General features: G+C 45.1%; 1 protein-coding gene across 1 annotated transcript in view; it reads right to left on the bottom strand.

Annotated features, from left to right (window-relative positions):
- Window positions 1–1,508: 1,508 nt before the first annotated feature.
- The window catches only part of LOC121301182 (C3 and PZP-like alpha-2-macroglobulin domain-containing protein 8), a 33,249-nt gene continuing 7,338 nt past the window's right edge, over window positions 1,509–27,419 (bottom strand). Inside the window, exons 3-32 of the mRNA XM_041230322.1 lie at window positions 26,966–27,181; window positions 26,425–26,600; window positions 26,033–26,182; window positions 25,733–25,894; window positions 25,091–25,233; window positions 24,456–24,518; window positions 22,390–22,621; window positions 21,942–22,095; window positions 20,960–21,105; window positions 20,687–20,738; window positions 20,177–20,475; window positions 19,804–20,029; window positions 18,885–19,061; window positions 18,493–18,574; window positions 15,993–16,149; window positions 15,570–15,644; window positions 14,084–14,249; window positions 13,734–13,820; window positions 13,403–13,539; window positions 12,989–13,144; window positions 12,012–12,074; window positions 10,865–11,112; window positions 10,382–10,469; window positions 8,492–8,566; window positions 8,006–8,111; window positions 7,651–7,761; window positions 6,261–6,473; window positions 5,080–5,148; window positions 2,278–2,461; window positions 1,509–1,722 (exon numbers count right to left, since the gene is read on the bottom strand). Coding sequence (XP_041086256.1) covers window position 1,722; window positions 2,278–2,461; window positions 5,080–5,148; window positions 6,261–6,473; window positions 7,651–7,761; window positions 8,006–8,111; window positions 8,492–8,566; window positions 10,382–10,469; window positions 10,865–11,112; window positions 12,012–12,074; window positions 12,989–13,144; window positions 13,403–13,539; window positions 13,734–13,820; window positions 14,084–14,249; window positions 15,570–15,644; window positions 15,993–16,149; window positions 18,493–18,574; window positions 18,885–19,061; window positions 19,804–20,029; window positions 20,177–20,475; window positions 20,687–20,738; window positions 20,960–21,105; window positions 21,942–22,095; window positions 22,390–22,621; window positions 24,456–24,518; window positions 25,091–25,233; window positions 25,733–25,894; window positions 26,033–26,182; window positions 26,425–26,600; window positions 26,966–27,181 — 4,214 coding nt within the window. The 3' untranslated portion in view covers window positions 1,509–1,721. The remainder of the gene's footprint in view (window positions 1,723–2,277; window positions 2,462–5,079; window positions 5,149–6,260; window positions 6,474–7,650; window positions 7,762–8,005; window positions 8,112–8,491; window positions 8,567–10,381; window positions 10,470–10,864; window positions 11,113–12,011; window positions 12,075–12,988; window positions 13,145–13,402; window positions 13,540–13,733; window positions 13,821–14,083; window positions 14,250–15,569; window positions 15,645–15,992; window positions 16,150–18,492; window positions 18,575–18,884; window positions 19,062–19,803; window positions 20,030–20,176; window positions 20,476–20,686; window positions 20,739–20,959; window positions 21,106–21,941; window positions 22,096–22,389; window positions 22,622–24,455; window positions 24,519–25,090; window positions 25,234–25,732; window positions 25,895–26,032; window positions 26,183–26,424; window positions 26,601–26,965; window positions 27,182–27,419) is intronic.

Raw genomic sequence — 27,419 nt, 5'->3', positions numbered from 1 at the left:
AGTGATATTACAGGAACGAAAAACCACTGAGGACCTTGTTAATGTAAACTAAATCATTGTGGGACGATGACCAAGTGTGATGACGTACTACCCCCCCCCCCCCCCCCCCCCCCCCCCCAAACAAACAAACAAACAAACAAACAAACACACAATCCATGAGTTGTATACAAGTTTTATTTTATTACAGTAATATTTAAGTATTTGAAAAGTTTGGGTTACATTTGCCCAGATCCCTTTCTTGACAGTAATTTCAATATAAACTTTTAAGACATTAGGAGTTACTTTAATTAAATAGCTTATGCAGTAACGAAGGGCTACACGGTAAAGCAGCCCGATGGTCACTGCATGTGGATGTGCTTGAAAATGAGATAATGAGAAGGCATTATTCTGTTACACATACACAAGTTTCCCATTACTAGTCGAACACATTTCAAAGCAAAACATTTTTTTAAGCTTTCCAAAGTTTACAAACCTGACGATCATGTATGCAGAACACATCTCAGACTTTAAAGGGTTAAGTTTAGGGGGGCAGTGATCGATCATCGCCACAGGGTGGCGCTGCGGGAGACATGCATTGATGCGTTTAATCCTCACAGATTCATACAAATCCCGGCAAGTTATTTAAAACAAATGACACTGACCAAAACGAGGGCATTTCTGCATGTTTCAGTATGTCTTGGCATATCGGGGGCTTTCAGATATAGGGCACAGTGTTGCATTGCAACATTTCGAAGTCAGTACAGCAAGACTTAAGAACCAAACTGGCAGCTCCCCCCTCTGGCCACATACCCAAATGGCCCTTATTGTATCCTGTGAGTTGTACATTCATGCGATCAATATGTCTGAATATTTACCGTTACTTTTTTTATTTTTGTATTGGCTACTGAAATGTAATGCACTTTTTTTTATCAGTTCTGGGGAATGCCAAACTGAAGTTAAATTCTAAATTCTACAGTAGTTAGTATAGTATCATATATCCTAAATAATTAGCAACTAATTTGTTTTCCAAAACCACATTTATGTTATACTTTACATACAGTTTAGCATTATAGTACCAGAGCAAGGTTTGCTGTAGATCATGATTATCCAATAGGAAGTGGGTTCTGGGTTCCACCTAGTGGAAACAAGCGCAACTGCAGCTCATAAATTAGTCAAAATAAAGCTTCTGGAAGCTCCAAAGCAAAGTTTCCACTGCATCAGGTGTGAGTGTGTGTGAGTGAGTGAGTGAGTGTGTGTGTGTGGTGTGTGTGTGTGTGTGTTGTGTAACTTGAGAATAACTCTTGAGAGAAGCAAACAACAAAGCCCTGGCTAAGTTTCAAAATCTGGTAACCACAGTTAGTTTCAAAAAAAACACTACATTCATATTAAAACATGTATTCATTGAAGTAACTAAAGAGATCACTCCGAGTCATTATATATATATATATATATATATATATATATATATATATATATATATATATATATATATATATATATATAGCACAATGCATCAGAGAGCTAGAAGAGGCGATCGTTTTTCTATTTATTGTGAATGAGAATGCATATAAAAAAGACACAGACAGACAGACAGACAGAGACAGTCCTCAGCTACTTGCTCGCTTGCTCTCTGGTTCACAGCAACGGTCCTCTTCTTTATTTCAGTCGAGTCAGTTCAATGTATTAACAAACAATGTACAATGTATTCACCTCCTTTTTTCATGTTAATTCCAAGGGGATATTCTGGGGAGGGAATGGGAGATAATGAATGGGTGCTGTGCAATAACCTGCTGTTAGCCACACTTACTGAAACTCAAACGAACACCCCAGAAATACTCTTAGAAAAGTTTACCATGCTAAATCTGCACAGTGATTGTGGAGTTTTCCTTGTCATGTTTTTTTTTAATATGCTTTACCAGACCTCTCTGTGCTTTACAATGCTTCCCTGTGCTTTACCAGACCTCTCTGTGCTTTACAATGCTTCCCTGTGCTTTACCAGACCTCTCTGTGCTTTACAATGCTTCCCTGTGCTTTACCAGACCTCTCTGTGCTTTACAATGCTTCCCTATGCTTTACCAGACCTCTCTGTGCTTTACAATGCTTCCCTGTGCTTTACCAGACCTCTCTGTGCTTTATTACACTTTATTACAATAATTTTTTGAGGCAAATTAGCATCAACTCATTGTGAACAGGGTTCCATATCATCTGGACATCAACTCCAAAAGCGAGTAAAAATCTACAGCTGCCAAACTTCCAAAGCTGCAACAGCTATAATATAAAAGCAGGCTTCAGCAGTACCACTGTGTGGCGGTGTCCTCCATCTCCAGCAAGTGCAGCTCGCCCTCCTGCGTCCTGTCTGACTCCCTCACCACCTCGCCCCCCAGATCGACGGCGTCATCTTCCCCCTCCGACACGTAGGGGTCGCTGTCGTACTCGTAAGAGTAATACGAGACCTCCGCCTGGGGCTCGGGCTCCTCCTCTCCTGAGAAGAACAATAACAATGCAGCCAATTAAAGGGCGGTTCACGCCTCGATCCCATCGCGAATATGCATATATATATATATATATTAAATTAGCTACGTTTCGCAGTCCAGAGTCATAACCCAATGTACTGTATATCCATACCTTATCAAAACATTTGCAATAGCCTTGCCTGCCCTGTAGGTGTCTCCCTATCCTCACAGAGTCTTGCGTGTGTCAATGGGAGCTACTGCAACGCCCCCTGCTGCAATACACCTGGTTACTGCACCGTTAACTGCAGTGCCGGTCTGTAGTTGTGTACAGGTTTGGCGATTTAAAAGAAACACAGCTTTCGCAACTAATTTCGTTCTTAACCTCGTTTATTTTAACGTGATGCTATTGCATCATTAACGGTTGCAGTTTAACTGTTAACGCCCGAGTTTAAATATTACGTCCTGTTTTTATCTTCGTATTATCGGGTTGCCTTTCTTTGCAATTGCCTGATTGGTTCCTTAATCTCTTCTCCGATTGGCAGTTTAATGATTGTTCGGTCCAATTATAGTGCGTGTGTTTTAGATCCTTCATTTGCATTCCGAGGTTCTATAAGTAGGAGAGTTGGCGCGGCGCGTCGGTTTCAGTTACCGGCCTTCAGTGGGTCGTGTTAGCGCTGCTTGGAAGGAGCGTATATAAATGAGAGTGAAAGCAAGTTATACTCCAGTAGGGAAAGTTTAGTTGTCTTGTTGGCTACACGGACAATTAACAAGTATTTCTTAGTGTGCTATATTAACAAGTACAGTTTAGCTTCAGTTTGAAGCGTGTAAACAAAGAGCCGAGGCCGTTCTGAAGCCGGGACCTACATTTACCGATCAGCGCCGATCATCTACGCCTCACTTCTGCGCACGGAGCTCAGGCAGTAAGCATAACTGAATGTGCATTTCTGTGCGTTATAAAGCATTACAGTAACGGTTGCCATTGCTAAATGTCCAGCCGAAGAGCACCGTTACTGGATTACCGTTTCTAAATATTGCTGCTTCAACCAACCGACCATTTACGTTAATGGGTCTGTTCAGAACCGTTGCTGCAGAAGTGTTACTTCTCTTTCCAACGGGCTGTTTGGTTAATACACGCACTGGTGATTGTTGGATTGCAATGGTGAAAGACAGTCGCTACCGTGACCTGCTCTGGTGCTTTATAAAAACATCTACATTGGACCTGAACCTTCTTCAAATAACCGGCGCTTTGCAGCGGCTGGCTGTGCGAAAGGCAGGAATGTTAGATCCGCGATCATATGCGTTTATAAACTGTACCAACAGCATTGTCGAGGCGCTGTGTACTCGGGTAACATATTGCATTGGGAGTGTGCGTTCAGATTCATTCATTCTACATTAATATGAAGCTCTTGGTAAACTATTTTATTATTATTATTATTATTATTATTATTATTATTATTATTATTATTAACCTGAATCGTGTTGGCAGACATTCATTTAAAATGTACTCTAATTTAAATTGCCCAGTGTTAGGGTTGATGACAGTAGAGAACACGATCCGGCACAGCAGGGGTCAATTCCAATTGTATTTGTATAGGAACCTTGTCACGCCTGCGTCACTGTGATCACATCACATAATCGATCGGTTACAGTTCGATACACACCTTTTACAAGCTACTCATTCGCAGTTCAATGTTGTGTTTCACAGTGACCGCACATTGTTCACGTATTTTCCAACCACTTTTAGTGACCCCCCCCCCCAATTTGTTTGAATAAATACCAAGTTTAATAGTATGTTAGTGTATTTGTACGCACGATTACCGGTTGGTAGAACAGAGCATTTGTTACTTTGTCGTGTAATTGTAATTATTATTACAACTATACATAGCAGTTATTATTACAGTTAGTGCAGTATAATTGGAACTGAGTAAAATATAAAGTGTAATTTCAGAAAGCAGTGCTACTGTAATTGTAATTGTAATTGACCCCAGGTCTGCTATGCAGTAGAGAACTTGCAGACCCCGGTGTGTGTTCATAGCCTCCAGGCAGCAGCTGTGCTTTGGGTGTCAGGCTGCTGCAGAGGCCCGCCTGTCTGAACAGCTCCCTGGTGGCTGTGGAACCGGGATCATCCTCACACTCATATAATCAAGGTAAGGGGGGGGGGGAGGGGGGGGGGGGGGGTGGTCTTTGATTTAATCTGTTTATATTACCACCACCACCACCACCACCAAAAAAAAGGTGCTTGAGATAAAGTTGTCTTTGTGTCACAGATATCATAATTTACGTCTCTTTTAATGAAAGCTTCCGCTGGTGGAAACGAGAGGGAGAACAGAGGCAGATGAAAGGAGGCAGCTGTCCTCCCTCCTCCTCCTCCTCCTCCTCCTTGGGGGGAATGTTACAGGGTTGCAGATGAGGAGAGGGAACATGCTGTACCACAAACACTAAATTTGCTGAAAGCACCAAGCTCATTGCCAGCAGCTCGGGCGTGTTCAGAGCACACCAATCAGTTATTTAACTAGGTGCTGGTTCACTGTATTCACAGGGAGGTGGGGTGGATGGATAATAAGGAGCAGCTGCAATATGCAGGGTGCATCTGTGTAAACTGTGTGGTGGCCGCTAAACCTGCTAGGTTTCACTGCTCTGTCGTTACCTGGCTGCACTGGAGGGAGGTTCTGTAGCTCTTCGACTGCCAGCTCCTTTTCTTCAGGCAGATTCTCCACTGTAAACCAACACAAAACACAAAACCTGGTCAGTCCGAATGTCTTCTACAGCGCAAATAAAACAACCAGAGCAGGCTCGTTCACAGTCTTCATCAAATCACATTTATTTTACGAACAGTCGATGTTTGGAAATTTTTATCCCACAGTGATTTACATTACTGCTGAAAGTTTGGGAGTTTTAGATTATCGATGCCAGGCAACCTAGTCTAACCTAGGGTTGTGGAAGCCACAGAAAAAAAAAAAAAAAGATTTAAACTGGGTAAAAAGGTCACTTGGTAGATGGTCAGGATATTACAGCTGTGAAGGAGGTCTGTTTAAAAATACAACAGAATACCAGATTAGGCTGCAGTGCAATTACCTCGCGTGAGTATCTGCCCAGACAAGCATGACAGGAAAGTTTTTCAACCCTCAAAACAAGTGGAAGAAAAACAGTGTGGTTCAGAGCTGTGCAGAAACAGCTGTCCAGGTGAGAGAGGGTTCATTATCAGCTTAGGTTTCTAGATGGGTCGTTGTTACTGTCTATTACAGGGTCTGTAATTACAGTGCTCTTGTCTCCCTGCTTTGAAGCTCGCTTCAGATTCCTTTCTGATGAAAGCCCAACAACAAAGCTTTACTGTCCTACAGGTTTAAAAAAGTTTTGTAGGAAAGAGTGATAATCAAAGTGGCACTGTGAACTTTTAAAGATGTTTGAATTCTTCTCAAGATGTGGAAAAATGTGAAGCTTGACATGTACGCATGTACATTTGTTCATCCACTCTATCCCATTTTTAGAGCCTTTTAACTTAAAATAAAAATCACAATAACGAAGTTCTATTAGACAACGTCTGTCGTGTTATATGGACAGGGCGACCTCACGGTTGGAGATATACAAGATGTTATGGAACCAATCCTTAAGGTTGGAGTTCTCATAACTGATTTATAATATCAAACCCAAGCGATATACCAGGGATGGAAGAACGAATTGCACAGCAGCTTCACCCATCTCAGCTTTTAATACAGGTGTGTCTTACTAAACTCAGACCAGGATTGGATCAAACTGCTATGCAGTGCAGTCTTGTTTGAGTCCCTGACGGTTGATTGCGAGATGCTGTAGGAAGCTGTGCAGACGTACGTGAGGGGCAGTGGGACATGGGCACTTGCTTGATGCGGGTGCTGTTGCGACAGGCTGCCACCTCCATCTGGCACTGGTTCTGGTAGACGACAGCGTCAGAGGCGCAGACGGGCTCACCATCGTAGCCGCAGTCCCGGTAGCAGGTGCACTGCTCGAAGTGTTCCTCCTCCAGGCAGCTGAAGACATTGTTACACTGGCTGGACTGCGAGAAGCCTGCCGGGACACAAACACGTCATAAATCACATCCCCATGGAAAACTATTAACAGCAACTATACTTGTAAATGTCACTGAGAGAGTGTAGACTTAGCACCAGAATTTCAGCGACATCGGAATGTTCAGATACACAACACGTTCTGCGTAAACGGATTAGATACATGGTAAGTCAGCATTCTGTCAGTTTTTCATGTTCGGGTTTTGCTTGTGAATTTGTGGAGTATTTGTTGGACAAGGAGGCAGGCTTTGGGGCAGGGCTGAGGAGGAGTGGGCTTGGATTACAAAACAGAAAAGCAACAGCTTCCATTCTGACCAGGAAACAGCTTGACCCGGGCAGGCCTGTCTTGTAAATCATCCCCTCCCCCCAGCCCTGCTTGGGGACAGGCCCTCTCAGCAGGGTTCGGAACAAAAGCGCACACTGTTAGAGAGGTCAACATCTTGGCTTGTGAATTTCTAAGAGGCCGGAGAGGCACACAGGGTTCTATTTGGGCGAGGCCTTGAACTCTACACAGCAGGCCACTGGGGTCTTTGTCTCAGCAAGCAAAAAAAACTAAACAAAACAAAAAGTCAACATGTCATGGTCATTACAAGGTCACCATGGTGACCGTTGGCAAACTTGGGAGTTTGTTGTAGCAACCCAAGCCAGCCTTAATAACTGTGCGTCTCTAAAAAGTACAGGGGCTGCAGCTTCTGCATGGAGCCAGTAGGCTTTTTTTTCTATGTCCTTGCCCCCCTGTCTGACATGTTAATTGCTAGGCGAACTGTAATTTTAGAGGGAGGGAGGAAAAAAGATTTAAGAGAAAAAAACAAAACAGCTTGAAGTCAATCCCACTTGTTCAAAACCAAGTACAGCCATTGCCTAAGTAAAGATGCGATGGCAGCAACATATTAACAGTGCCCCCAACCCCACCCCTCCTCCCCAGTTGAAGACAGCAGCTTTACTCTTGGACCTCTACTGTTTGCAAACTAGTCTTTAAACAGCACTTGAGTCTGACAACAGATAATTTCTCCAGAGTTACTCTGGGCCAGCATGCAATGACTTCTTTGATTTTTAATTTATATATATATATATAGCTTACGGTTTGCACAGATAACAAAAGTCCTACAAACCAAAAAAAAAAAAAAAAAAAAAAAACAAACATCAAAAGGTCCCAGATCTCGTTGACAAGTTCGTACCGATCCATTGGTTGGCTGAACTCTCCACCTCGTTGCACGTGGTTCCGTCACACAGCTCCCTTGCCAGCGGGCTGTGCTCGCTCACGTTGTAGAAGCGTGTGGCCTCGAATGCTGTGGACAAGGAGACACGGGTTACAGGAGGACAGGGAGTGAGGGACGGGCTGTCTCAACTTGCACTTCCTTAGGATGCCTTCCACTGCGGGCAGATTCGTCCATGAAACACGTTTACTGTGATGTTATTACTATCACAAAGCTTTTACCTTCAAACAATGTGATCTGATGTACAGTTTGTCTTAAGACACTCGCCGCTCGTGTGCCATTTCTGGGGAATTTTTTTTTTTTTTCTGACATTCACCTGGTTCGTAGTAGTCATACACCTTGACGGGCACAGGAGCGGTTTTCCCAACAATGTACTCCCGATACGCTTGGAACTTCACACAGGTCCTGCACTGGCTGGGGATCTGGGAAGAGGGAGACAGGCTCTAGAACTTACAGGATCACTCTGGGGAGCAAGGAACAATCTTGCCAAGTCAGCAGCCTGTTCTGGCAGCTCCCTAGTTTTACCCTGTAATGGAAATCAACAGGAATCTGGGAGAAAAGCCCCCCAAATTAGAGGCTTTTAATCAGACAACTGCAACATGCGATGATTGGGAAAAGGGGGAGGTAAAAATGGAGCTAAAGGACCATTCGATGGAAGTGGTCTGATTGCTACGCTCGTCGATAGACTAAATCGTAAGCCTCTATTTCCTGAACTCATGGGGACCAGGTGGTGTTTGGATAATGTAATTACAACCGTGAGTGTTTAAAATGACTTGAGAAAAAAAAAAAACACATCCGCTACCTCGTCAAAGTAAAACAGAACCTTCCTGCCGTCCACCTCGTATCTCTTCAGTCCGATCTTCTTGTCCAGGAGAAGCTGAAAGAAATAAAAGGGTCTGTTTGAAATGCATTTAACTGGTGCCGGTCAACTCAAGCACAGTGATGTACCCATTAGGTCTGGCTTGCTGCTTGAGGACAGACCAGCCAATCACAGGGTTAATCGGGGGTTAAGTGCCACAGAAACACATTTAGGACTGGCTCACACAAGCCAGGCTCCAACAAGCGTGAACCCACAACAAATGTTTCGTTTTTTACGATCTAATAATGTGAACATGTGTTTGAGTTACCCACACCATATAAAAAAGGCTGGGTTTAATTTGTCAGTGTAATTTTGCAACCCGGGGGTGGTAAGAGAGGGGTCATGTGTTAATACTTCATTAAGCGCTCAGTAGAGGGACGATGAGGGTTTACGATGTCCTCAAACTGTCTGGCGCCACTGAAACATGTCCGATGCTGCCAGGGGCTGGGTCTACAGATTGGGGGGAGGTGGGGACGGGTGCCAGCCGACTCTGACCTCCTGACCCTCTTGGAACCCCTGTGCTGGTTTTAAGAGTTTTGTCTACTCTGTTATTTTTAGAAAAGTACATTATTTAAAAAAAAAAAAAAAAAAAAAAAAAAAAACCCACACACCACCAGGCATAGAAAATAGGTTTGACAGCTGACGATGCTTTTGTCTCTTTCGAAGGTTTCCTTCAAGGTGCTCCCAGGTGTATCCTATTGGACTTTTTTGCACCAGTGATATTATTTCTATGATGAATTTCTGTTCACTATCTGCATTTCACAAATAGTACTTGCGTTTTAATTCGATATAGAATAAGTGGATTCAAAAGGCTTCGTTGAATGAGTACGCAGTATTAGGTGGTCCAGATACATTAATTCAAACCTGTAATTTTAATAGATGTAATACACATTACTTATTTGCTGTCCTACGCTGGTGTTTGTTCAATTTTTGTAGCTGTCTCCAGCCTGGCTCATTCTTTGAACAGTATTGTCAGAAGCATTTTTTTGCTGAAATCACTTAACAGAGAGCAATAGAGAACACACAGAACAGGATAGATATATAAACTAGGAACGATAAGAGTATCTCTTTAACATGCTGTGAACCCTCATAAAAGTTTCCCACAGTAAATGCACAGCAAAGTGTAATAAAATACAGTGAAAGCATACAGGAGCGTAAAGAATGAGAAGGAATGATAAAGCATATTAACAAACATGGCAAACCAGGGTAAACTATGGTAAAGGTATAGTAGAACTAAGGGGAAAACTGCAGAACTACCGTGGTAAACTTTTAGAAGGATTTTGGATGCTTGGTGAGGTCAGGAGTACCTTGTTTACTACAGTGTTAAGTATGAGCCACACACACGCACATTGCAGCCTGTAAGAAAGTGACGGCGTGCCGGAAGGGCCTGATAAATTCCAAGACACAGCGCCTCCACTCAAACGATCTCCAGATGTGGAAGATGTTCGGGGGGCAGTAAACAGCTCCGGCTTTATCTAGCAGGGAGCAGTTTCTTCCAGCCTCTAGCTGCAGCACCGGATGGCCTATTAACCCAGCCGATGCAGGAATTAACGAAGGGAGAATGAGTCAGGTCTTGGAGAACGCAAAGCTATTGCATGCGCCGAGCTCTGTGGCTTTTTTAATTTCTTTCCTATTTAATAACCTGTTATGTGTTCTGCATGATTCCCTAGTGCTGTTTCTGCAAAGGGATTTCAGAAAAATGCTTCTGAAAAGACTCTTCAAAGTTCTTGGTGGGGAAGCATGTTGGAGCTGCGCTGTGCACTGACTGAAGCACCCAGGTGAATTATTTTGCACCGAAGCCTGAGCAACAATGATAGGTCTCCCGTTTCTTACCTTCTCCAGGCTCTCCAAGCCTGCTCTGAAACCGGACAGCAGTGGCACCTCGAGCACAGCCATGTTGGAGGACCCAGCGTGCAGCCACCTGAGAGGAGACCAGAGTCTGAGTGAACCCCCGGAGAGAGGGGCGGCGGCAGCCAGGACCTGCAGCCCTTTCAACTTAATGTATAATACATTGCCTATATGCATCCCTCCATCTTCACAAGCTCACAACTTCAACTGCTAGTGCAATTCCTCTTTCCGTCGCAGACATAGTTCTAAAATTTGGAACCAATTCAGAAAGGCCATCATTAAAAGCCCTCTGATAGAGAAGAACTCCTAACATGTACATGAATAAGGCTGAGATATAAATGCAATTTCCTATTTTTTTTCTTAAATGTTTAAAAAATCTAAATTTACAAAACCCCTATTCTGTCCCATGGCTGTGTTCCAGCACGGGAATCCCCCACTCCCCCTTCCCAGGGCGTGCGACCCACCTACCTGGCACAGGCCTCCAGGCTGACCTGGTACTGTTGGTGGTCCTGGTCTGCAGCGGGGTCTTCATCGTCCGTGGCAGCCCGACGCCGGCGGCTCAGCTCCGAGCGGTTATCAGCGCGGGATTTGGGGCGTGCAGCGGGGGGGCGTTGCTGCTGGGGGTGGTGTCGCCCCGGTTTGGGCTCCTTCAGGGTCACAGTGAGCTGGAACGCCGGCTTGGCCACGGGATCAGGAACGTTGTATGACACGTCGATCTGAAACACAGGTGTGCTGTCACTACACTGCTCGATACAGCACCTTGAGAGCGTGCAGCTGGTACTCAGGTCAACCCTTAGATATGTATCGTAGTAAAGGCATAGCAGAGTGTAAGGAAGCACAGTGAGAGCATGGGAAAGCATGTGAAACTGTGATAAGTGCACTGTATGACAATGGAAATAAAACACAGGAAAACTGCAAAATTAAAAATTCAAATACATTTAAAGGACAAATTACTTTTTACCAAGTTAGTCAATAAATCATCAAAAATGCACAAACCAGATAAGAATATCTAACCTAACTAAATCAATCAATATAATAATAATAATAATAATAATAGTAGTAATAATAATAATATATAATAATAATAATAATAATAATAATGTTTTGAATTTGCTGACCATCTAAAAATGCACCTCTACAACAGACCTGCATGCTGTCCATGTAAGGTATAAAACATTTGTTTCTGCTCGAATGTAACCCAGACAATAACTGGCCTGCTTTGCTTAATCTGCCTGCTGAGGATAGAAGAGGAGAGCTGTTGTGTCATATGATGCCATGCTCGCTTACCGAATTGATGTTTTAGGGTGGTGCAAAAAGCGTTAGCTTGAAATAGCTTAGCCGGCGGCTCACTGTACAAGCACACCTGACTCTGGCTTCTTTTCAACTCAGCAGAGCCCCCTTATTAAAGAGAACAGGTGCAGTCTCTAAGCCCAGTGATCTTCACATTGTTTAAACTAAGCTAATGTGCCTGAAGACACCAGCTGCTCAGGGTTTGAGCTGAGCGATGGGATTAATGGATCAAGTCCCAGATCGCTTTGCAGACCACAGTGCCTAAGGGACCAGATTACCTGCTTTCTTTTGTAATTATACTTGCTTGAAATGTTTTGCTCTTTACCTGCATCAGACAGCACCCTTCCCCCTTGGCGCTGACGAACAGTCCAGTAGGAATACTGGGGATCTGGAAGAGACATGGGGAGAAGTGGGTTTGAATCCGCTGTCAGTTCAACGAGACAGTCTAGTAAACCATCGTCCCAGGAATGTCCTATCATCTCAAGATCTCTCTGTCTTGGCATTTCAGTTATTTATTTTGTTTTTATTTTCCATTTACGTTGCATCACTTGTTACAAGGCAGCAGCCTTCTTGACTATGGCAAGATAGCTATGGCCAGTGGCTTCTTTCCTTTACTTCTGCATAGATTTCACAGTAAGAAGGTTTAAGAGCTCAAACCTGGGAACAAGATTACGGCTTGGGGGAAATGCTAATTTTCTCAGAAGCAGAAGAGCCTCCTAGCCACCCTCTGACAAGCCGGATCGAAGGTGCACAACGTCACCTGGATCATGCAGGTATCCATGCCTGCACATTGTCAGAAATCACAAATGACTTGGATAGACACGAGGAGGGTCAAACCCCCTAATTATGGTCACTTTCTCAAACCACACCAGGCAGTGTGTCAGAGCACACTGGTAAACCTCTCTATCCGATCCTACCCTATTCCCTAGTCTTTGATGAGATGATCACGCCATCACAACCCTGGTATTCATGCAATATAATAATAAAAAAACAACTATTTGTATTGTTATTTTTACCAAGAGCGAACCCATTCAGACTAGTAGTCCCTCAAACAAATCCCTGATAACCTGCTTGAAATCTCATCACCAGAAGTTGGGAGTAATATCCATATCCACCAGAGGGAGAAAAAAAACCGCAAACCACACTGTTCAAAGACAAACACCTTACTGTTCATCTAAAGGGTGTGCTCTCTAGGTCGGGAGACAAGTACGGGTCTCATGCTGATGTCTGAATTACTAACTCCTCAGCCGCTAGGAGGAAATCTCCATTACAAGGTGAGGTTTTATTGCTTTGAAACATTACCAGGGCAGTCTGCAGGATCTTCTTGTTTGCCTTGTTGAGCTCAAAGGTCTCCTGGAAGTCCAGGTTCGTGGAGGCCAGTGAGATGGTGAGGTTGACTCCACCCACGAAGGACAGGATGGCATACTCGGACAGGGCATGCAGTGCCACGCATGTGTCCTGGAAAACAACACCACCACAAAGGGTTACTCTGTCGGTATTTTAAAAGAAACACTTGAATTGATGGTAAAATGATCAAATGTCATTAATAGCTTGCTGAACAGACCTTCGTTTTTGTGTCTGGTACAAGGAACAGCATCTAGTCTTTACATAAATTTGAAGGCTTAACATCAACCATAACTACTGTACAAACCACTCTGGTAGAATATTTAGTAACATTAAAATAGACTTCAAGTGAAAGAGGGGCAGGTGGGGTACCTGTGTGGATGAAAAGCCCCCCAGGGCATTCCTCTTCTGCGAAAGCCACTTGACCACGGGCAGGGCTGTGGCCACATCCCCCAGGAGGGTGTAGGTCAGCAGGGCATAGGCAGTCATCTCCACCTCTGCCGACACGACTGCCAGAGCAAGACACACACCACACGCTGTCAGGATGTAATGAACTGGCATCGCAGCCCATAGTATATTATTATCTCTGCAGCCTCTAGGAGGAGATTAATCACAGGAGGCAATCATGTTGGCCTATTGTCTTCCTGGTACTTTTTGAAAGACTAACGTTTCACTCATCATAACCAGCGTGAAGACCCTTTACCTGACTGCGAGAGGCCGTCATTGAAGCCCATGAAGGTGTCCTCATCAGTCACTGTAGATCCAGTCAGGCTCCAGTGAGTAAAACCATCTGGAGGGACAAGAGGAGAGAGGAGACAACAAGCAGGAAGGTTAACTTTTATCTGTAACTATTGGGTGTTGCACTAATTACTGTGAGTTTCATTAACTACTGACAGCCATGGAGGAGAAACCATTTACTTAACCAGGAGTTCACAGTAGACTTTGCCTGATTGCTCAAAAGCCTGGCACCTACTGGGTAATTTCAACAGTGCTTCCAAGCAAACCGCAGAACAGCAGGAGTGTGCCCCGCGGCCCTGCTGGTTTGTAACCCACCCTGCGTGATGGCCATGTTGTTGAGCTTGCGTAGCACCACGGGCGCGTAGCTGCTGCGGAGGATCGTCAGGGCGTAGGCCATCAGCGCCGTGGTGTACGGGTCATCAGCGGAGTACATGTTCGTCTCCAGGAAGTGCTTGGCCTTAGCAACCGCCGTCTTCTCTTCCTGTCCGGGAAGGCAGAAGTGTTTAGTGAGAGAACGTCGTCGTGACAGAGCAGTTACACTGCAGCTCTGACCTTCCTGCATGGCCTACAGGTCATACATTCAGCGTTATGTGAGAGATGCAGCATCAGAAGCATCTGTTTGATCTTGTTTTGTCTTCCTCATCCTTTGCCGTGTTTTCGGTTACGAATCTGTGCCGGGGGTCTCCCGCGGTTACTAGAACGAGTGGGTGGAAGGTCAGCGCCTCATAGCAGTTTCCTGACCCCGACATTCCCTCAGACAGGAAACACCTGGGAATGTGCCCTCCATTCATCTTTCTAATTCCCAGCAGCCTATCAAAGACACAGTGGGGACCCCAGCTGGCTGCTGGGAATGCAAGTGCTCCGGGCTCAGGATCACCTTTTAAAACTTAAAATGCTCAAAAACAAATTCTGAGGCAAAACTTATAAGAAAAGTCAAGTACACAGACTTTTTGTCTAATACATTTTATTCTCGGTGAATTGGCACAAACTTTAGTGAGTTTTCTTTATAAGTTTTACTTTAAATATCCAATGACACATCATTCTTTTTCCCCTGAAAATTTAAAAATAAATAATTATACTTAAACTACAGTAGCATGAAGCAATTCTAACTAATAAGTCTTATATATAATTTTTAAATTCTTTTCCATCTTTCAAAACAAGGCTCACGCTGGGAACAATGCTGCTGAAGGGAGAGATGGGGTCGTTGCAATGTTTGACGCGCCAGGCAGGCCCCTTCTGTACAGCCGAGGCTGTTGTTAAAAGAAGTCTGTCAGCACCTGGAGCGAGCGACCCTGTTTTTTTATGGCGGGCCACATGACTTCACCATGCAGGAACTTGCTGCGGATGGTTTGGAGAGGAGCTCTAATTGAACCTGATGTAATTTAAATTTCCTTGTCCCCATGGTGGCCCCAACCTCCTGACCCCCTAACCCCAGCGCACACTTCATTGCAAACAGTTGTTCTGGTGTCTGCTGCGAGCGCGCTGCCCAGATGGAGGCATGCTGCCTCCCCAGAGGCCAGACTGCCATTCCTGCATTTACTGTTGGAACTAAATCATTGTAAAAGAGTGCACGGGGAATTCTGTTAAAAATAATAATGGTAATATTACTATTTTTTTTAAAGCAACCGGGGAGAGTTATTTGACTCTGTGTGGGAAATATCTGACATTCTGTATTCATGACATTCTGCAATTTTATGGTTTTCAATACAATTGTGTCTGATTGAATGAATGCATGATAGCATTTTACTTATCCAGTGAGTTGAATACAATACAATTTCCAGGGAGAGTTAAGCCCCCTTACCTCAGATGTTATCCCGGTTTCCAGAAGCGCTGCCACCACATAAGCTGTCAGCGAGATCTTCCCGTGGATCCCTCCCTTCAAACAAAAGAGGAAGAACATCAGAGCACAACCAACAGGTGCTGCTCAGGTGGACCATGAGCTTGAAACTCTCGCTCGCCTTGCTGTACCCAGTCCCAGGTTTCAGAACTGCCCTTGTTTAGGGTTATTATTGAACATGACCTCGGTGCCAGGAGAGCTCCCCTCCGAATAGATGCTTCTCATCACAGCATGAATGTCACACCCGGGTCTGAAGATTCACCAACAGGAGTTAATGCAACTACAAGAAAGGATCCATTTATTTGACATAAAATTCTTGGCTCCTGATGAAGGTAGTTCTGAAACCCAGGATTATGGTTCCACACGGTCTCTCAGGACACTCCTCACCTGGATGTCCTTGTTGAGGATGCGCCCCACGGCAGGGAAGGAGCCGTCCTCTTTCTGGTGCTGGATGATCCAGTCCTTGGCCGCGCTCAGCTCCTTGGGGTCGATAAAGATGAAGCCGCGGGACTGAGCGAAGGACTTGAGGACAAACGCAGTCAGCCTGGTGAAACAGAGATGGCGGGGGTGAGACACACACACACACTGCAATACAAACACAGACAGAGTAAGAGAGAGTGCTGCATGTACCTTAAGTTTTAAATTTTTAATAAAGAAAAAAACTTCAAGATCTAAAGCCTAGCTAATGTGCTCTTCAGGGGCTACTAAAACTTGTTGCTGCTTTTCCCTTTCATTTGAACCCAGCCTGGAGCCTAATCAGAAAAAGGACTATTTATCATAACAACCACCAAAAAAACCCTTAATTGGCATAATTGCAGAATTACTCTGCATTACCACATTCCCCTGTTCCCGCTGCGTTTAAAACCGATGAGGCAAACAGCAGTAAAAAAAAAAAAAGAAGGACAGAGAAACAGGAGAGGCAGCAGAGCCAAAAACACAGAACCAGCCCATTAAATCATGGTGTTTGCAGGGCTGGGTTATTTCTCCCCGGAGAGCGGTAGGGATGGAGGCTTGATGCCTGAGAAATTTTTATAACATCAAGTAATATTGTGTCACTGAGTTTAACAGCCCAGACGCTGGGGGGGGGGGGGGTCTGCTCCATAAACAGGATTTACGGAATTAAAAAATTAAAAATTTACGGCATTGTGTAATAAGAACTTCATTGATTTATTTATATTTTTTATATATATTGCGTACAGGGCGGTTGTTATGTTGCTTAGCATCTTTGAACTAAACTAAAAAAATATTTCTACCTGTATCTAAAGGACGAGAAGTGTTGTTTATATGCGTACCCCCTGAGGATGCTGCAGGCATTCACTCCGCAGTCTTTAAAGCACCAACCTGCGCCTCTAACATTCAAAACAGCTGCGATTGCCAAGCAAAGTTCTGTCATTTCCGAACCTAAAATCTGATTTCTCAAACACGGCTAAATTTCATCTCGGATTACAGTCAAGCTTGAGAATGCCAGTCGTCAGTTTGGCAACTGCGTCGCTTTGCATTCAGCCGTGGTGTTGGTTTGTGAGATACAGTTTTGTTTCCCTCAGCTTGTGAGTTTTTTTTGAATGCATTGAATCTGCTTGACTATGGGATGACGAACTGGCCAGGTTAGGAGATGTGGAGAGAGGTGCAAAATCAAAAAGGCAAAGAAACAAAGACACCTAGCTTATATATTGGTTGCATTGGTTTCTGGCAGTTCTACATTTTGTTATATGAACGAATATGACCATGGGCGTTTCTGCAACAGAATGCAGTTCAACTACCATTTGTTTGAATATCAGAATATTTTTCCCAGCGCTAATATATTACTGCCTGTTTTTATTCCCTCTCAGTTTTGGTTGGAGGCGGTATGGAGTCCAGTATCTGCTTCCCTGCACTCAGCTGGGATTCCGCATTAGCGTACAGTAGCTCCGCAGATTAGAACGTGATTCCCTTATTAAAAACAGACTTGTCAAGTATGTGGAGGCTCTGTGAAATGAAAGCGCTGGTGGAGGAGTGCTGCCACATCCAATCTGTGCCTGACACTAGCAGACAGCTCTGAATTTGCTACAAATTACTGCGCTTTGTCATCCAATCTGTATTTGGAAGCAACCTAGAAAGACTACTACTTTGTTTTTGTTTATACAGGGAACCTCTTGGGCAGTTTATCAGACTCACGATCATAGATCAAAATCGGTACTGATTGCTCCTGCTACTACTTGCAGCAGTAGGAGGTTATACCCGACCATCAGAATACTTTTTTCTGCTCAGGGTGCAAAAAAAAAGTTTGCTGGGCTTTCTACTTATAAGGCTTTATAGGGTAACTACTGCAATACAGAAAAAAACTTACTGTCTTGCAGACCAAGAAACCAAAAGTGTTTACCTTTGAAAACGTTTTTATTTTTATTTTTTATTTTAGTTTGTTAACTGCGTTAGCCACAGTAGTAAGCTGGCAGCCAGCGGTAATTACCTGGACGCAGCGAGTGGAGTCTGGTTTTAACCACTGTGTCAAGCAGCTAATTAGGAGTTTATTTATCATGCCCTGGAGTTTACTAAGCCCAGTGTTTTACAGAAAGAACTCCAAGCTAATAAATGGCGCTGCCACGGCCCTGGCGTGCAGCCAGCTGTGTCTCCACAGAGCTCCTGAAGCCTGCCACTCAGAATGCAGGCAATTTTGCTGAGAGACTAGGGGAGAGAGGCACTGTAAAGTATTAGCAATGTACTAATTAGAGCAAAGTGAAAGAATGGTAAAGCACATGTAAGGATTGTAAAGCCCAGAGAGCCATGGTAAAGCATATTAAAAAAAACAGAGTAGAGTATAACAGGGCAGAGTATAACAATGGAGAAAGCATGGGGGAAACTGCAAGACCCCCATGTGCGAGTGTGTGCTGTGTCTGCGTCAGTCACTCACCACATGCTGCCGGACGAGTCCCTCTCTCCGAAGGCGCTGTATGAGCCGTCCTGCCTCTTGTAGGTCAGCTGTCTCTGGTATCCTGGACACAGGGACGGCGGGACACGTCATTACAGGGACAGAGGAATGGAATGGAAACACATAGCCCATGCAACTCCATTTAATTACACCAGTACATTTTTCTTTCTTGTTTGCAACTTGCACAGTTTATCCCGTCTTTCCAAGAAGAGCTAAATCCCAGTGCAATAAAAGTCACAGGTCAATGAAATTCTGTCTTGGATGAACTACCCCCCTGCTGTAATTTTTCAGTTTCCCCTCCTGAAAATAAGAGACCGGCCTTTCCTGCAGCTGAGATCTGAGCCTGTTTGTTAAAACCCATGTGTGTTCGATACCTTGCACCAGGTAGTCTGTGGCCTCCCTCTCCACCTCCGGGTTGAGCTGCTTGGTTTTCTGCAGGTACTTCAGCACAAAGACGTTGGGAGCGAAGTGGATCATGTTCTGCTCCCCGCAGCCAAAGGGCAGCCGCAGCAGACTGTCCAGGTTATTGAGGGTGGGGCCCATGACATCGCCTGCAAAACAGCACGGGCGCAGCAAGAGCAAGTCAGCGGAGAGCAGAGGCTCTGCTGTACAGTGGCACAAGCAGCAGCTAAAAATCAGTAAGTGAGCACAATACAGAGGCAGCAATGGGGTTTCTAGTTCAAGCTTTTCTTGAGTGTTTTAAGTTATTGGTACTGAAGCAACATTTTAAAAGTCTGCATATCTGATAAATTATATTGTGCCGAATCTATAATGTTGAGGTAAACCGAGCGCATTTATAAATTTCACATATATATTTAACAGAAAGCTGGTTTTGCAGACACTAATGTATACAGTAAAAGAAACTAATAATAAATTCTTCTTCTTATAGCTGATTGTGTAAGAATTATTGCCCACGTTGCCAAACAGGTAACAGCAATAACGACCCATGATGTCACACGGAACACAAAGCCAGAACACTTGTATTTTTTTTTTCTAATCGCTATTCCAGCGGTGATCAGAGGCACAACCCTGATCTCAAACCCGAGTGCATTAGAGCTTACATCTTGAAAATTCCTTTGAAAGAGACTTAACTTACAAGTTAAAAAGTTGTCGGGATGTTAACAATGAAGATAAAAATTATAGGCATGATATTTAAACAGCTTTAGCAATGTGGGGATGTATACTGCTACAGACCAGGACAATCCTGAAAAGGAAGCAATGTGTCTCAGGTCGTATGTTAATGAGCTGCCCCAGTCTCTCTCTGTAGGCTGCCTGTCTGCCGATGCAGGTTACCTATCATGGAGGCGGAGGCTCGCTCGCTGCCCGGGACCACGTTGTGTGGGACCCCCAGAGTGAACGCCTCGTTGTGGTTCTCATCCGAGTCCTCCTTCCTCCAGATCTTGAACTCGCCCACGGACCCCCAGCCCGTTGAGAAGCCCACGTACTTCACCTGCGTCAGCTTCAGCCCTGCCCACTCCACGATGACAGACTCGTTAGAGGGGTGCTCCCCGTGACCCACCTGCGGAGAACATGCACCTTGCTGTTTACTGCACATGCACATACACTCGTGTATTTTGTGTGTCTATGACGATTTAGCATTGACCCCCATAAAGTGTAGATTTACGATTCTAAACTCCAGAGGAGTATAAGGGTATTTCTCGCTAACCTGCACCACTCCGTTCCTCCAGCTGACCCAGAAGTTGCGGAATTCGTCCCAGGACAGGATGCCCTCGGTGCCAACGCTGGCGAGCGGCTCACCCATCTTGCTGGCCGACACCCAGGTGCGGGAGTTCTGGCGGCCCCCGATCACGATCTCCACCATCCCGGCCGTGTCATGCGGCCCCGAGGACAGCGCCAGGTGCGCATCGTTGTGAGCCTTCACCGCCACGTCGAAGTGTGTCATTCGCGCCGGCTTCTTCACATACTGGTACTCGTACTTGTTGGGAGTGGAGATGTGGATTTTCTCTGCAGTGAGCCAGAGCAGAGTCAGAAAGCAGCATTCACTTTACCCCTCATTAACAAAGGGTTTTAACGGACTTACCATACTTAGCCCATCCGTTACCATGTCAGCCTGTGCTTTCATCATGGTCTTTACTCAAAATGAGTCCTCCCTGCTTCCTTTCTTCCTTCCCTCCCGCCTTCATTCTTACCCCCGTACTCTGTTTGGGACACTCACCATTAGGACAGAAGAACACACTGTAGGTATAGTCTCTCGGCAGACCTTCCGGCTGTGTGGGAGGGAAGAAAAAAACACGAGATGCATTAGTACGAGATGCACCCTGATGTTCTCCGTTTCAGCACGCCACTAGTGCAGCGTTACCGTTTCGATTATAATCCATACCTGTGAAACAGCTCGGTAGTATAAAATTTTAAACACTGAAAGAACCGTACGCTCGCTCACTGTGGCTGGTTCGTACCCAGCCGCGCGGCTCTGTTACGTTCTGCTCACCTGCACCAGGATGCTCCGCCGCACGGAGTCCATGCCCACCGCGGTCCTTCTGTCCAGCTCGCTGTCCTCCAGGTGCTTCCCATTCTTAAGGGGAGACTGCGCCCCCTCCTCACAGCAGCCCACCTCACTGTAGGCAAACGCTCGTGCTTGGAAGGAGAAAAAAAAAAAATCTTTGATATTATAAAGCTATAAAGCATCAGGTAGTTTGTGGGTGGTTAAAATCATTTTATCTAATGTAGAAAAATAGTTCTCTCGGCAGAGGAACACGTTCAGTGTTGGGAAGGCACTTTTGGTATAATACTTCAGTAATCGTTTTGTTTTGTGTGATTATTTGGAACACCTGAGTGTTTTTTTATCTTGTTCTTCTGAATTTCCCTTTATACTGATATCTAGCGACTAAGGATTCTTTCAGAACAATCCAAAAGAAACTGGAGGACCACACCACCACTTCCAGGATGTTAGACTTATTTGCACGCACAGAGACAGACAGACACACACACAGGGACTGTCCACTCAGCTGTAGACGAGCTACCCCCCCCGTGGAGATACCCAGGCATCAGGAAATGCCTGCTCCTCTTATGCAAGTCTGCTAATTTGGTCCCTTTGTCCATGTCTATTGAGAGAGAAAAGATTCCGTCCCTGTTGAAGGATTGGGAACAGGGCTGTTTGGCTGCAGTGACCCGTAAGAGGATCCATGGGGCAGAGAGATTCCGAAGCTTTCCTCGTTCTGGGTCCGTTTGTTTACAACTGCCTCTCTCCCTCCGTCTTTTTCCTTCCACTGTCTTTGAACAGATTGTCCTGCATTCCTTGTGCAGCCTCTTGGAAGATTCATTCATTCATCTAAACTCAGATGGCATGCTCGCTGCTCATCTGTAACATCCGGACTGCAAAAAGGGAGTGAACCTTTCACCAGGCGCCTGGGGTTGGAGTCCTGGCCTCACAAGCAAAGCAAGTCTGATTTTCCCGCAGGTGTGGGTCTCACCTGTGATGTTGGCCAGTCCCAGCTCACTGAAGGACAGGACGATGGAGGTGGGATGGGCTTCTCTGGGCGGCACGCACTTCTTCCGGGTCAGGTGGTACCTGCCAGGGTGACCTACGAACTTGATCCCTTTGGGAACTGAGATCTTGACATGGACCTAGAGATCCAAACACAACAGTGTTATTTTAACGGGAGTAACAAGTCTGCAGTCAGAATAGAGGCAGAGGATGACACCTACACTCCTGAAAACGCTCTCATGAAAATGTAATTAAAAAGAGACCTTGGATTAAGAGAGAACTTCTTTGGGATCGACTCTGTAACTTTTAACTCCGACTTAAACATGAACTCTCCACTATTAAGAAATCTACAATGTATAAGAAGTGACAGAGCGTTTGGATAATCTCTAAAGATCTTCTCTAGGAGCCAGCTGGGGGCAGCTGCAGACTCTCACCTCCGCGCACACTGGCAGGTAGTTGTACACAGTCAGCAGGATCTTGCTCTGCTCCCCGCGGATCACGCTGTAGGGCAGGGCGAAGTCCACAAAGAACGGTTTGAATGCACGCAGCTCCGTTTGCGCAGCCAGGCCCAGCCCCTTCCCATCAGACAAGCCGACAGCTTCCGTGATCCAGGTGGTGATAGAGTCCGGAACCTCCAGCCGCAGCTCGCCCTCTCCGGTGATGTCACTGCAAAACACGGGACAGCTTACCAGGGCAGCGTGCGGCCGCTCAAACCGCTTGACAGCGTGTCGATGAACTCTTTTGTTGGAGAGTAAAAAAGATATTTTCTAAAGTTAGAATAGTTGAACACAGACCAGAGAAACCGTAGGAATTTGCAAAAAATCTCCAGAGAAAGGTGCATTAACAACAGGCTCATCTCGTTCTCAGAGTTTTTTATGTTCTAATTTTAAGGTCAGGAAAACAGTAGTTGTCTGAGATGAGCCCTATCCCGCCATCTGTCATCTCAAACGGAAACTTGTCTTTTTAAATTATGTTAAGTCCTATTGAAGGATCACACTATTACAGACTAAGGCAATTGATCTGCAATATTTTTACAGTGGCATCATTTTATACATCTATCTTTCACTAGCGAAATAAAGCTTAAGAATGTATTGCATGTATTTAATAATTGTATTTCTTTTACTGTGTGCACATTCATCAATTTTCTTCTTTTTTTTTTTTAAAAAAAAAGGTTTATTCTATGTGAAGCCTGGAAGGTCTCGAGTGAATAGAGGTCTCAATGTGATTTATTATTATTTTATAAACTCCACCCCTCCCCAGCTCTGGCAGCGCTCCAAATCCCACTTACCCGGACAATTTGCGGCAGCTGATTCTCTCTCTAAGCCCCGTTCTGCAGGGACTACAGCTCGTAAGCAGTAATAATGTTTTTATTTTCACAAATGAGAGCATTCACGCCTCTGGGCGCAAGGCCAAGGTATGCAATCATTGTGACCGTTACATTTTCCTTGGCCTCGCATTAAGAGCTTTGACAGAAAAGGGAGAAGTTTCTAGGGACAAAGAGGGGGGGGGGGGGGGGGAGTCACAAAAAAAAAACCCAGAGAAAAACTTTTGAGTTCCCAAAATAATGTGCTGTGGTGCCACCTTCTGAGGAGAGAATACTTCTCCGAGCTGTCTGAGTGCAGACTGCGATGCTGACTTAACGTTGTGTCTTTTTTTTATATAGTAAGGACTGTTCTGTCCTTGTAGTTGTGTATAAACACCATGGCAGTGCTTTAGTGTCAGCCAGCCGTCTCCTTACAGTCTTTCCGCAGTAGCCTGGTGTTAAACTCCAGCTGCTTACCAAAGAAATCCTACTTGACTCTGTCCATATGATTCACGCCACAGCTAATAAGAACGGTCTTGTCTCTGGTGTCCGAGTCACACCCAGTGATCAGAGAGTTTCCCATTCTGACCTCTGCCAAGCTGCGCAATTCGTAGTTACGAAACTGTTGCTTTTTTTAAAGCAACATTGGGCCCTTTCATGCCCTGATTAGAATAAAAAATGTAACCTTGTAATCCAAGGAACTCACAGACAGCATGCCGGCAACAGTAACATCTGTAATCAGCCCTGTTCCCTGTTTCTCATAACCCGGTGCCTCTCCAAAACTCCACACCAACAACACAAAAAGCTCCCTTTCAAACACAGATCCGTTTTAATTTCCTCTGTATGGAAGCAGATAATGTATGACCGATTTACCAGGTGACTGGAGCAGTCTGTGCAAATGGGTAAATAGCTTCAAATGCAGGGACTCCCATTGCATAGCAGCCTGATAAATTCCTGGTTTTACTACGAGCGGAATAAGACACACCTGAGCTTGTTAGCTATACACTGCGGCTAATCAAGCTCATAGTAAAACCTGGAATGGGGTGAAAACTGCTATGCATCCCAGTTGTTAAAGGGTTAGAATTTGAACCATTTCAAAATCATCAAAAGATACTGTATGCATGTCGTAGTGTTTATACAGTGGGAAGATGAAAAAAACTCTCAACAATATCACAGATAACGGGTTATTGTTCCAACCTGACGTTGAGACACTGCCAAATCCAGGTCTCTGGGAAGAAGGTTCTTCTCCGTTTCTCAGCCCTGGAACAAAGAAATGACAGAAAAAGGAAACAAGGTAAGGAGAGATGTAAAATCGGTCTGAGATTTCCCTTCCCAGGTCATTTCACCTGAGCATCGTCTTCGTGAGCAAAGCACGTCGCCGACTGACTGACTGCAAAGCATGTCCTTTCAGCTCTTCGGCAAAATGAACTGGGGAGTGTAAAAGTCCACCTAAAGGCATGCAATCTGCAAGCTTCAACTAAGTATGGTACCAGATTTATTTATATATATATAAATCATGTTTGATGTGTGCTTCTTTCAACACTGCACATGTTAGATAGCGAACAGACATGTGTGACAGCTAAGATTTAACAAATAATTGAAATAGTTAAAAAAAACTAAGAAAGAGTGGAAGACATCGAGAAAGACTTCTTATCAAAATGTTTGCCGCTGAACTTGCAGTGTTTAAGCATGTCTGATTACCATGCTGCTGAGTGTGTTTAATAGTAGTGGATAAAAAAGTAACAAGATTTTCTCAGGTAGAGTATTGATGTCGATCCAGCCGTTGGAATTAATTGAACAATAGTGGAGAGGAGAGGAGATCAGGGAGTCACCTTGGCACGGCGCGGGAGTGCATGGCCCCCACCAGGGTCCCGGTGTGTGGCTGGAAGGCGGGCACGGCCTCGTTCGTGTACATGCCCCCATTCTGCCGGTGATTCAGACTCACCGTGTCTGTCATCACCACCAGGCCCGTCTCCTGAGCAACCAACAAAAAACACAGGTCAGGTTGGAGCACCTAGAACAGTAAGCACTGTGCTTATCCAGACAGCTTGCTGAGATCTGCAGTCCCCGGGTACATTTAGGAAAAACACCCGACACTTGACAGATGAAAAAGGCCAAGATGTTGAGCAGTGCAGTTCCACCCAATAACAGAATATCAATACAGATAAGCATTGCATCGCTTGAAAGAGAAGCCTCGTTCGAGAATTTATTTATTTCTGCACTTGGATTTGGCAAAGCTTGGATTTGAATTTGAGACAGAGAGAGAGAGAGACTGGTCCTGTGCGTCTGGCTGGCAGCTGTACTCAGCAGGATCTCCTGAGTATGATGATGTCATTGAACTAAGCGCTGGTGGGCAGCTCAACTCAGTAACAGAGGAAAGTTTGATCACGACACCAGAGTGGACAGCACTTCTTTCAAAGTAATCAGGAGCTCTTAAAGGCTCTTAAAGGTGTATCCCCCTCCCCTCCACTCACAGTGAAGGCGAAGCCGGCATCCTTGGTGATATCCCAGTGCCAGGGGAAAACCGAGGAACGTCTCCGTCGGCGTGACGACAGCCCCGGCCACCAGAAGTGACCATCGTCCTTGGGTACCCCGAAGGCGTCCGAAACGTCGAAGTCCGCCAGGTCCCGAAAAATCTGTCCCGAGAGTGAACGGTAAAGAAAGTTTAGATGAGTTACACATGCAGCAAGAACAAATCTCACAGCGTGGCGCCAGATAGCCGGCCAGGTGCCCTCTCTGTGTACCCCTAAACTCCACCCACCCCGGCCCCTCACCTTGTCGGTAGTGAGCTGGAAGCCTGGCTTCAGCAGATACAGGCTCTTATCGACGGCTGCCAAGCACACACAGGAACCCCTCTCCGCTCTGACCCGCATGTTAACCACGTCCCCGGGCATGGACTCGTTAGAGGACAGGGACACAGACACCTGGACAGAGAAGGATACAACGAGAAGCATTCTACTTAGCACCCAAAGAGACTTGAAATTACTCAAAATAAAAGTACTTCAGATCACTAATGATTTCACTTAAAAAAAAATTAAATAAATAACGCAACAGGAAATGCTTAGGTTTGCATTAGCAATGAACATTACCAAACATGATTAAAAGCAATAAAGGGGAGTTGTGAAACCCAGGACTGGGTTTCTAACCCTGTTGTATTGGTCGGTACCTGGTTCTCGTAAGCCGGCTGCACTGGGAGCTGGATGCTGTCAGTCACCCCTTCCCCGTTCTCCCTCACGTAGTAGACCAGCAGGCGACTGAGTGGAGCCATGTTGTAGGTCACGGGGAAATGCAGGATCGTCACGCAGACATCTGTCTCCGCCGGCGATGGGGGCTTGGGTGCACCTGGGGGAGGGAGATAGAAACATGGCGCTGAAGAGTCAGCCGGGTCTATTCGAATCTTCTCAGTACTGCTCTTCAGCTCTATAGTATTAATCCTCCTGGTGTTTCTTGATTGATTTTTTTGACCCAATTCTCACATAAAAGGTGACCAAAAAAAATAAATAAAAAAACCTTTGCTCCACAACAAAAGTTCAATGGCAAAAGTTTTGGCAACCGGAAGTCGTTCTCAATGAACATACTTTGTTTTAGTATTTCTAAATGCCTAGACCTTGTAGAAATGTTACACTGCATATATACACACAGCGGGCTGGCTCCTGGTGTTTGATATTAAATGTGTCAGTCTGGCTGGGCATGCCACAGTTGCTCACCAGGTCCTGCGGGGGCGCTGGTGCGGACGTTCTTGTCGAAGGTGACGGTGGCTCGCTTGCTCCTCTGCAGGGTGACGTTAGAGGGCTGGTAGCCAGACTGCACGATGTTGCCCCGGGAGGCGAGCTCGTAGTGCAGAGTAAAATCACACAGGCACGTGGACTTCAAGGACACCTGAGCCTCCACGCCCACCTGAAAACAACAGCAACACCGGACAACTCAGCAACACCGACCTGCTGCACCCAGTCCTGGGCTTCAGAACTACCTGCAATGAAGCGCTCCTTCGATGCTTCACAATTCATTATGGTTTGGCCATGATGACAGTATATATTGTACATGAGCTGTACTTCACTGTGTAATTGCTTGACTAATTGACTCATTCAGTTTTCTGAAAAAAGAGTGTATTTTACTTAATAGATCTGAAGAGTTGATATGTTTTAATAGATAACTCTGGCA

This window comes from Polyodon spathula, chromosome 27 (assembly GCF_017654505.1).
Source record: "Polyodon spathula isolate WHYD16114869_AA chromosome 27, ASM1765450v1, whole genome shotgun sequence".
Taxonomy (NCBI): Eukaryota; Metazoa; Chordata; class Actinopteri; order Acipenseriformes; family Polyodontidae; genus Polyodon; species Polyodon spathula.
Note: the sequence above shows the minus strand (reverse complement) of the source record. Positions and strands in the feature narration are given on the sequence as shown.